The 11,573-nt window shown below is 35.4% G+C and overlaps 2 protein-coding genes across 2 annotated transcripts in view; one reads left to right on the top strand and one right to left on the bottom strand.

The window, feature by feature from the left end:
- Positions 1 to 11,573, bottom strand: part of LOC134820849 (vasculin-like protein 1) — a 632,099-nt gene that overhangs the window by 530,903 nt on the left and 89,623 nt on the right. The window lies entirely within an intron of this gene.
- Positions 7,299 to 9,666, top strand: LOC134821132 (uncharacterized). Its single transcript, XM_063831797.1, has 2 exons — positions 7,299 to 8,816; positions 9,044 to 9,666. Exons 1-2 carry the CDS (start codon positions 8,687 to 8,689, stop codon positions 9,370 to 9,372), a joined length of 459 nt encoding a protein of 152 aa, XP_063687867.1. The 5' UTR covers positions 7,299 to 8,686; the 3' UTR covers positions 9,373 to 9,666.

The raw sequence follows: 11,573 nt of genomic DNA, 5'->3' as shown, positions 1-11,573 counted from the left end.
CTGTAACCCAGCTGGTGGATCTAGAGAAATTCCATTGTACCACTATGAATTGAATCAGACCGTGACAGAGAAATACGATGCGTGGTTTACCGCCAAACTCTCGGGAATATAGCTCCGTATCTACGTTCACTACTTTATTACAACTGCCTGATTTCGAGACTTTCATATGACTTTGTGTTAAATAAGAGTGACAGTACCTAATTGTAAGATATTTAAGGTATTAATATCTTATATTTAAGATATAATACTTACCTAATTGTGTATGTTAAAACATACGTTTAAAGAGCAGAACTGGTTATTTCTGTGGGTAACATGGTTAATGGTTATGTAAGAATAAGGTAAACGGTAGCAACTAAGAATATTGACATCATAGAGAAACTTGATCGTCAGGAAGTTGATATGCAACACCATGAGTTTCTTTAGACTTCACGTTATCTCACTTTACTTATCAGGTTTAAGGGAAGCAAATTGAGAGTTCTTAGTTTTTGTGCTCTACTTTGTAACTTATTGAGTCGTATCTATTTTCATACTTGAACTTTAACTCGTTATTTCCCATCGATGATCTCGGATTAATCTCGAACATATGTGCCACATTTCTAATTCCGTCATTATTAAAATGTAGGACTTTCATTTGTAATTTGTATTATGTTTATTATTGTCGTGCATGATCAACTAAACATGTATTATTTGTTGAGATGTGAGTGTAATCAGACCGTATTATAATATCAAATTCTATTTCAATCTCAAACATAATCACCATTTGCTTTGTTTGTTATGTTACTATCCCTAAATTTAATAATCGTTGTTCAAAGCTTTAAGGTTAACAGAGAATTAAAGCGATGGCAAAGTTTGGTCGAGAGATAGGACTAACCAAGACGTACCTCCCTGATATTGGGACACTAACTAGTGTGCCACTAGCAGTTGGTACTGTGTTGAGGGGCATGCTGCTTTCCAAAACCAGGTAAACTCAATATACCATCACACAGGTCTGATCGAATGATAATTGTATAATTTCACTAACGAGGCGCATGAAACAAAATTCAATTAACCATTAACTATGCCTTGTTTATTTGTCATTGAAAAGCCTTGACTTGAGACAGGTGCGTATTTGTGGAAACATGATAAAACAGCAACTTAATATGATTTGTTGCACCTAAAAACCAGCAATATTCATCATTTCTTCTTACACAGGACTGTGTAATGATAAAGACAAAGACGGTACGATCGGTTGGATAGCGTTTGCCATAGCAACCGTCGTGATCGCGGTGAAGAAATGGTTCTCAACCAAGAACTTCGGAACAACAATAGTAGCACTGATCTCTTACGTGTTGATCCAGCTCTCGCTACACACGCACCTATCAAATGTGTGGTGGATAATTCAAGGAAGTCTGATTCTAATGCTATTGAGATCGTTCAAACATGCTGTGGTGCTCCTGTTCTTCCTGCTCTATCTTATCATCATTCTACACAAGAAACTATAGACACTTGTAACATGGAAAAAATTGTAGACATTTGAATTTATTTTTTTAATAAAATTAAGAAATTCATTGGTGTAATCATTATCCATATTTATATTCATTAAAATCTTGTGCCAAAATAATAAAATTACACGATAAAAAGGCTTAGTTCGCATGATTGCGGTTCTAATATTGAACCACAAACGTGCATAACTAGAGCGGAACTTGGCTCAAACAAAATAATACGCAAACCTCTCTGCTGTATACAGAAGATGACTGCAGTTGAATGAGCATTTTTTTAAACACTTGCACTGTTTAGTTGTATTCTATGAATTGTTTACCAGTTAAAACATGTCGGTTCGATATATCTCTTGTACATTTTATTGATACAATACTTGGGGTCCAAGCATTGCTGTAGATTAGGGGTCCGTTTCACCTATTACGTAATCAGCTGGGTGGGGGGGGTGGTTTTCCGAAAGATTACTCTGTTGTAATTTTTGAACACAAGCTATGTGTAAAACTGATCCAAAAAAGAGTAACTAATATGAAACGACTCCCTTATGGATTAAAAACATAATGTTTTAATGGTACAAGTCACGACACTTCACACTTACAATACGGCATATTATGTAATTATGCGGCCCCACCGTGCATAATACTTCCATGAGGTTTTAAGCAACAAGTCTTCTTTACACGACCATTCGGCACAAAATGTATGAAATTTATTACAATGCTTATATTATTTTGTATAAACAACTCATTTTTCCAAATAACAACTTTAATGTGTTTTCCTTGTATTGATTGATTATCATGTCCTGCAGTTGTTCCATGAAAGAAACTTATTTTATAACGTTCAAGTTGTGAATATCTTGTCAGGAATTGATTAGGGAATGGCCCGGCTAGATTTTAACCGTACAGCTATCGTACATTCTATCTTTTTAGTCGATACTATCAAGATAACCATCAGTTATGTAAGATACAAATATTGTCGTGGTACACAGTTATCATAGAAGCGTGGATAATATCACGGAATGAAGTGAAAACACGTGTCAAATTAGCTATTGAATATTTTCAAATTAATAATTCAAATTTAGGTTTAAACTAACCTTGATATCAAGATACTATCACAAGAAGTATATTTGACATTTTTCTGGTACAGTGTGACCACAAACATTGTTTTTAGTAAAATTTAGAGTGTGTAATTTTGCTGAGAATAAACAAATAAACAAACTGCACCCTTCCTATCAAAACAAGTGCTCAAGTGGACGAGCACACCGACGGGTAGTTTGTCCATAAACTTATGCTCACAACTTCTTACGGTGTTTTAGCGGATGCATTTGTTCTTAAATTTGTTTCCTCTATTGTTGTGACGTCAACTTTTTCCCTGAGCTTATAATTGCGTTAAATGATTTTTTCTGCGATTCGCTGCATCAGTTTTTTGTTGCTGCCAGTTATTTATTTACTAGGAGTGAAGGCAAAACAGACTCACACCAAATCTAAGTTTTAAATTTCATTTAACAATAGAACACTTTAATAGAACAAGAGTCTAGCAAAGGCAAGAGATGGCAAGATACGCTAAGATAGGACACAGGATCGGTTCACTCAGGAAATGGCTCCCAGAGGTTACAACAACGCTTCTCTGTCTTTTGATTGTAGGAACCGTTCTCAGGGTTGTCTCAGCAACAGAAAAAGGTACGTGTCCTTCTTTTTATCTCACTTTTTTATCAGAACTTTAGGTTAACCATCATCTGTTTTTAAAATAAATAGCCCATGGCTTGATTTTAAGTACATGCATTTATTACTATCTAGAGCCACATATTACCAAAGGATTAAATAATCATGAAACCCAACCCTTCTCAGGACATTGGCGAAGGATCACAAAAAATGGTATGATAGGTATGGTTGCAGTAGGTGTTGTGCCTATTGCCTCTGTGTAATTGAGAAATGGCTGAGGTCCAGACACATTCTTGCAACACTCGTCTCCCTTGTCATCTACTTTCTCATCCAGATTTCTATAAATAACGAACCACTGAAGTGCGTTCAGGACATGCTTACTGACATGCTTCCAGACGGCACCGTAAAGTTTATTCCCATCGTCCAAACAGTGATCTGTGTGCTCTTCAGCTTCCTCTACTCTCTCTTGCTATTCAGTGAAAGGAATGTACAGGTTGCCTAAATTAAAAGGTCAAGAAACATTTTGGGACAATTTTTGGGTATAATTATTGACGTTCTACCTGTTTTATTATTGTTTTATTGGAAATGGGTCTGTTTATTTTGGTTTAATTTTCCTTCAAAATATTACTTGCATGTGCAATGTTCGACAATGTTTATGTTCTAATAACTGTATTCGTCTATTTTTTCGTTATTCCCTATTATATCAATTACAGACCATTTAAGTCGGCACAAATTAAATAGACTTATAGTACAAACTAATACATAATGGGAAACAAAAGCCACATCTTGATATCCACAGTTACCCCTTCTGAAATAACACATACATGTTCTGATAATTTGATTGAGTCAGACTCTCTCTATCTTGTACATGATTATTGGCACCGCTTCAGGAAGAGCCCAACATTGTGATATTACAACAACAAATTGTATTCCAACACATTGCATTGTGGGTACAAGCTTCAAACAACAATACGCTGTAAACTACAATATCTAATGGTGGCTAAAGTGACACTATTTGAATCTGTTGGTGATTGTGCTCGTCATTAATGAGTTGTTTATTGGCCACCTTTCTCTTTTCTTGTGTATATTGATAATATTATAAGTCGCTACATAACCATTGTCAGTTCGCCATGCGATAAAAATGAACTTTTAGGTGTTTGGAGGAAAAATCGTTTTATGTTTGTTTTCAGCCTTTTTTGACTTAACTCCTTCTTTTCGATAATTTTCTTGTCATCAAACTATATTGATCCTAACCGTAGTTATAGGCATACCTGCGTAGAGCTGCTCATCTAAACGTGAAATAAAGCATTTATGTTATGTAGCTAGAAGTAGGGAGTGGATAACGGCAAATGGTTCGGTGAACAGATATTATAGGTAAACTAGTGTAAACCGCTTTGTCGGCACTATACCGAAAAAATCAGTCCCAAATCTCTTACCGTTTTCTTGATTTAACCATTCGTAAATTACAGACAGACAGACACATTTATTAAGATTATTAGCATAGATAGTGCGATTCCGCACCCACCACACTTATATAATGTTGCCCCTGAAGTACGGACTGACAGCGTACGTTGCTTTTACCGTTGGTATTTTCGTAGCTAGATTAAGCTACTTACTTACTTTAGCTAGAATTTACGAATCTGAAAAATTTGCTGTCTATCTAACAGTGATTGTACCGTTATACAGTCCTTTAAGGAATTTAAAGAATATTATATTTAAGTAAAATGAATTGAACTGGAATTGTCGGGGGAACTGAACTCTTATCGTGAATGTAAGATTTTCCCGATTTTGGCTTATAAACCTGAACTCATTGTCTGGTTGTCCACATGGTTGTAATAGTAATACAAAATTTAAAACAACACTGTCACTTTATAGTGTTCCCTTGTCTGATAAGATTTTTTGTTTTTTAAGTCACATGCTGCGAGCTGATTCCTTAGTAGCAAGGCAAAATAGATTCACACCAAATAGAAGCCTGTTTTAATTCTAAAAACTGATTAAATCCACTGATAGGACCTAGAGTCTAACAAATAATGGCAAGATACTCTTCAATTGGAAGCAGTTGCGGGTCACTCAGGACATGGTTACCTGAAGTAACAACAACTCTTCTCTGTATTCTGAATCGTAGGAACCGTTCTCAGAATTGTCTCAGCAACTGATGATGGTAATTTATTCTTACTATGTTTCATATTATCTCATTAACTTCAGCTGATGTAAGATTAACTAATTTTAAATTACAAAGTTCACAGTTTGATTACCTACATATTATTATGAATAAGTATATCACTCGTCATACTGTTACAATAGAGAGCCACGTATCACCAATCAATGATAACATCTTATAGTTATGAAAATATTCATTCGTACTTGACACCTAATCCCCATTTCAGGACTTTGTGCAGGAATAGACAAGAAAGGCTTGATAGGATGGATTGCGGTGGATCGTTGGTCTCGTTCTCTGCGTAATTGAGAAATGGCTGAGATCCAGACACATTCTTGCAACCCTCTTGTCACTTGTCATCTACTTCCTGATCCAGCTTTCTATCAACGAAGCACCTCTGAGTTGCAGCCAGGCCTGATCAACGACAACCTTCCAGAGGGCTCTACCAAGGTCATTCCTATCATCCAAACAGTGTCCTGTGTGCTCTTCAGCGTCCTTTACGCTCTCTTGCTGTTCAGTGAAAGCTATGTCACTACTGAGTAAATCGAAAAGATTAAAATGTTTTAGGACGACTTCTGAGTTCTGGGATTTATTGATATTAGACATTTTAAAATGAAATGTACTTATTTTGTGATTAAGTGATCATACGGTTAATGATGAATACAAATTATAATCAAAATCGAGACAAAAACATAAATAATAGATTTTTCAGAAATAGGTCAGTTTTTGGTTTAAACTCTTGTATTAATAACTTAGTTTGCATGTTCAATCTTCCGCACTTTTGGGTGGTCTTTTAGGTTATATCTTTATTCTGTTTATGTTTTCATCATAATATTCAATTACTATTATATCTCAGTATTCTCTACTAGTACTGTATCAAATCGAGACCTTTTAATTTCTGACAAAAATAAACAACAGAAAATAAAGTTCAAGGCAAATCTTGGCAAATCTTGATATCCCCAGTCTGTTTAGCGTTTATCTATTTATTGTCCCGTAATAAGGTAATACAGTGCTATAAGGTATCTAAAGAATATAAGTAAAACAAATTGCACTGGAATTTCCGGGGGAACTGAAATAGAATTACTGTATCAATATTATATTCCAGATAGTGAGCCGGAAGAGAAGATAAACCTGTTTAGAGGTATGCACTTGAACCGGTTCTAATTCGAGAAATTGTGTACACAACTACCTGCCTGCAGTACATTCCTTGCCTGCAGTACATTCCTAGCCTGCAGTACATTCCTTGCCTGCAGTACATTCCTTGCGTGCAGCACATTCCTATCAGAACATTTCATATCCATTCGTTGCTTTTATTTAAGAAGACAGAGGTAAATGAGTTTTCAGAAAAGTAAAAAATTGAGAAGCAAATTAAATCCATGTTACCCCGGCCCTTATCGCCAGATCTCCCACATAGATCAGATTACGTCACCCAATTAGAGACGATTATTTGATGGAGCTATCAATAGATTCATTAGTTAATAAATTCGGTAGAGTTCGCATGCCAACTCTGTACGACCGCTATTGCCGTTTCTGTGAACTGTAAATATCAACAAACTTTAGATTTTTTGGCAACCGCTAATGTTGGTTCTTATTGCCATATAACTATTGTATGATTGCAGATTAGGGGAGGCTTGAGGAATTAAGGGACAGCTGTCTTACACAGATTGAGATATACCATACCAGGAAATTGTTGAAATACCAACTAATTATCTTATAAGAAGGCTAGAGCTAGTGTAGAATTCACATGGCATTCCTTATTGACACTCTGTAGCCCCTGTAAACAAACTTTAGATTATTGGCAACTGCTATTGTTCCAACTTGTTGCATAGTTGCAGATCAGAGGAGACTTAAGGAATTTATGGACAACAGTCTTACACAAATAAACGTCTTCATTAGCGCTACCCTCACCATATAGTAATAATCAAACAATGGGTTTGGAGATGTCCTGGTAGTGGTATAACAGTAGTCAGCAAGTGCTATAAGAACTATAGCTTTCAATAAAACGCTCTGTGTCACTTAGAATTTGTTGATAACGTTTCTCCTTCTTTTTCTCTAATAACACGAGCGTTTTATGTTTCTTCTGTAAAATATATAACGTGTGAGTCTGCAATTGTTAGTTAAAATAATCCACAAAACGTGAACACCTTTTTACTATAATTATATTTTCCACTTTCAAGAGACTTTATCTATTAATTCTATTACAGTCAAATAATTCATGGAAAAATTGTACCCGATTCGAATTTGAACACAAATTATTTAGTGGCCTTATATTGGAAATATGGTGCCTTGTAGAGACCGTATAGAGGCCGTATAGAGTCCGCGTATAGAGGCTGTATAGAGGCCGTATGGTAACAGTGCAGAGGTCGTACCTACATTAGGACCGTTTGAAATGCGTATATGTGGCCGTTAAGCGGCCGTTTGAAGGCCGTTTGGTGGCCATACCTAATCATTCATTATCACAGTGGTAATTATCCGGGTAAGATTGGAGTAAAATTGGTAATAGTCCAAACCGCACATATCAAATTTTCAAACTCAGCCATTTATTATTAAAAAGTTAAAATCATGGTGACCGCGTAAAATATCTTCTTGTGGAGTTTAAAATATCGCTTCGGAGGTCTCGTTCACGACTGTGTATCCTTGTCCAAGTAGGAGGAAAAAAAATTTCAAAAACTCCCAAGCGCGGGGCAAACTGTGTCTGGAACATTTCTTGTTCTGGAAATGTGTCTGGAAAGTTTCCAACAGAAGATCATCAGCAGATCGTAAATGCAAGAAGATTTTTGCCCACAAAGTATAATAAATTTAAAGTTCATTTAAGAATCACACGATTTTGGATTGTTATAGCTGCAGAATGTTGCTTTTACCGTAGGTATTTCCGTAGTTAGAAGCTACTTTAACTTAGTCTGGAATTTAGGTACTTGAAAAATGTGCTGTTTATCAGTTTATCTAACAATTATTGTCCCGTTAAAGACAGTGCTTTATAATTATGGTATTCAATGAACTGGAATTTCCGGGAGAACTGAACTGTTATCGTAAATGCAAGATTTTCCCGATTTTGCTTATAAAACTGAACTCATTGCCAGGTTGTCCGTATGGTTGTAATCTTAAAATCTTCTCCTCTTAAACTACTGCAGGCGTTTCAGTTTTATTTCTGATCGTCCTTAGAGCTTTGTTCTGTGTAATATTAGAACTACACTGTCCCTTTCGTTTAATAAGCGACCCCTTGTCTGATAAGAGTTAGTTTTAACACATCACAACTCACATCGATTTATCAGTTTGTTGTTGCTGCGAGCTGATTCGTTAGTGGCATTTTAAGGCAAAATAGATTCACACCAAATATAAGCCTCTTTTTATTCTAAAAACTGATTAAATCCACCGTTAGGATAGCATCTAACAAAAAATGACAAGATACTCAACAATCGGAAGCAGGATTGGAGACCTCAGGACATGGTTACCTGAAGTAACAACAACTCTTTTCTGCATCCTGGTCGTGGGAACCGTTCTCAGGATTGTCTCAGCGACTGATGATGGTAATTTATTCTTATCTCATGTTTCATATTTAAATATCATCACAACTTCAGGTGTAAGATTAACTTAGTAAAAAGTAAAAAGTTCAGAGATCAGATTAAATATGAATTAGTATATCACTCGTTGTACTGTTATATAATATTATGTAGAGATCAATGTATCAACAAACTATAATAACATTTTAAATTAAGAAATATTCATAAGTAATTAAAAACCTAATCAATTTCAGGACTTTGTGCAGGAATGGACAAGAAAGGCTTGATAGGATGGATTGCGGTTATCATTGGTCTCGTTCTGTGCGTATTTGAGAAATATAACAGATCCAGAAACATTCTTGCAACCCTCGTATCTCTTGTCATCTACTTCCTGATCCAGCTTTCTATCAACGAAGCACCTCTGAGTTGCAGCCAGGCCCTCGTTAACGACACCCTTCCAGAGGGCTCCACCAAGTTCATTCCCATCATCCAAACAGTGTCCTGTGTGCTCTTCAGCGTCCTTTACGGTCTCTTGCTGTTCAGTGAAAGGAACGTCACTACTCTGCGTAAATCTAAAGGATAAATAACTTTGAGGACAACTTCTGGAATTTATTGATATTCGAAGTTTTAAAATCCCATGTGTATATATTTTGTGATCATACCGTAGTGATAGATATATTATAATCAAAATCGATACAGAACATAAATAATAGACTTTTCGGGAATGGATCAGTTTTTGGTTTAAACTCTTGTAATAATAACTTAGTTTGCATGTTCAATGTTCCGTACTTTTGGGTGGTTTGTATGTTTATATCTTTATTCTGTTTATCTTTTCATCATAATATTCAAATATTATATCAGTATTCTCTATTGTATCAAGACCTTTTTCATTTCTTTACAGTTGAATTGAATAAAACTTATAAAAATAAATAACATAAAATAAAAAGTAAGGTTTAAGGCAAATCTTGGTGTCGGCAGCAAGGTGTTCACTCCTATTTGTTTCACCCTGTACAATACCGTCTACTGTTATGAATCACAAACCTATCTACTCCTACTCACCTAAGCAGTCCACTAATTCAACCTTAGTCCACTACTTCAACCTTAGTCCTTAGAGAAGATGACCAGGAACATGTAAACTGTAAAGTATAAACTATTATCCTAATTTAAAACCTCCCCAAGTCCCAAGTTGGCCAAACTTGTCTGGAACATTTATAGAAACTTTCCAATAGAAGCTTATCTTAATGTAAATACAGGAGATTTTGCCCACAAAGTATAGCTGTATAGGTAACACTTTACTTCTAAGTCCACAGCACATTGAATATAATCTACTGTTCCGTTAAATCTAATATATAAGCTACCTTAACATTTGCCCGAGTTCATCTTCATTCCACCTGTAGACTTCTGACTTATAGACTTCATCTTGCCTTCTGTAGGTTAAGTTTGTTATATTGGCCCGACTGCCATGATTGAGTTGGATCAAAGTTGGAACTCAATCAACCGATATCTATATACGGATAACTGCTTCGTTGAAGTTGCAATTAGATAATTTCTCGGAATGTTTTCGTATCCAACTTAGCCCTCAGCCTTCTATACGGACACAGTAGGAATTTTTAAATTCCAACTTATATCGTGATAAACGCGATACAAAATCCAATTACCTTAACAGCCCTATGAATTTAGCTCCTATTCCAACAAATTGTGCAGACAATTGCTAACGAGTTGGCAGAGTTGAGGACCTGTTTAGATGATATCCCTGTCTGTTCTGGTAAATAAACAACACAGAATCTGGTAAATAAACAACACAAAAATACCTGCGGAACCTAATTAGAGTTCTTCACCCGCCCGAATCTCCTGGCCTATAACACTGAACTCATTGTTCCCATGGTTGTAATCTTATGCTCTTCTCCTCTTAAATGTCTACTGCAGGCTTTTTAGTTTTATTTCTGATCATTGTTTAAAGGGATTTGTTCTGTTTAATATTAGAACTATAGTGTCCCTTTATGGACATGTTGATTTGAAGTTGAGATATTGGTTAACACAAAAAATAACGTTTTTCGACATTAGTGGCATAAATTTTACATCTGTTAGCCTAGCATGTTCAGAAGTTCTGAGCATTAGCCACGTGACCCATACTCCCATAATAATAATATGTACTGCCCGCAGAAAGAAAATGTATTGTTGTTAGGCACTATAATGTTTAAAAGCACACTGTGTTAACTATACTATTTTTCCCAATAACTATACTACAATTATCATTCCTAGGTCTGAAATATAGTAGATTAGGTCAATCTAATAATTGTAATACAACATTGGTTAAAGAGCACGGATCCAACAAATATAAGGCAATATTAGGTTTATCTTTTGTCCTCACCAGAATACGATCACTTTTCTACTGTGAGGTGTCCTCAAAACCATTTAAACTTAAACTCATTATTTTATGGTTCTTCTACGGATCATAGCCCTAAAATATTTTGTTTTAAATGGCAATACAGGTACTTGGTCATTGGGAAATGAGGTTAATTTTGTCACATTATATAATGGAATTTTAATTAATAAAAATAATATATCTGATTTTGAAGAACTATTTACCACTCAATTATAATTCAATATTCTTCGAAAAATACCACCACCATCAACTTCAAATGAGCATGCCTTATAGTGTTTCCTTGTTTGATAATAATGAGAATTTGTTTTGAAACGTCACAACTCCATCGAGTTATCAGTTTGTTTTTGTTGCGAGCTTATTCATTAGTGAGTTAGTGGTAGTTTAAGGCAAAATAGATT

Source organism: Bolinopsis microptera, chromosome 9 (assembly GCF_026151205.1).
Source record: "Bolinopsis microptera isolate Bmic1 chromosome 9, MBARI_Bmic_1.0, whole genome shotgun sequence".
Classification (NCBI taxonomy): Eukaryota; Metazoa; Ctenophora; class Tentaculata; order Lobata; family Bolinopsidae; genus Bolinopsis; species Bolinopsis microptera.
The sequence above is the reverse complement of the archived record's forward strand: the minus strand, read 5'-3'. Positions and strand labels throughout refer to the sequence as shown.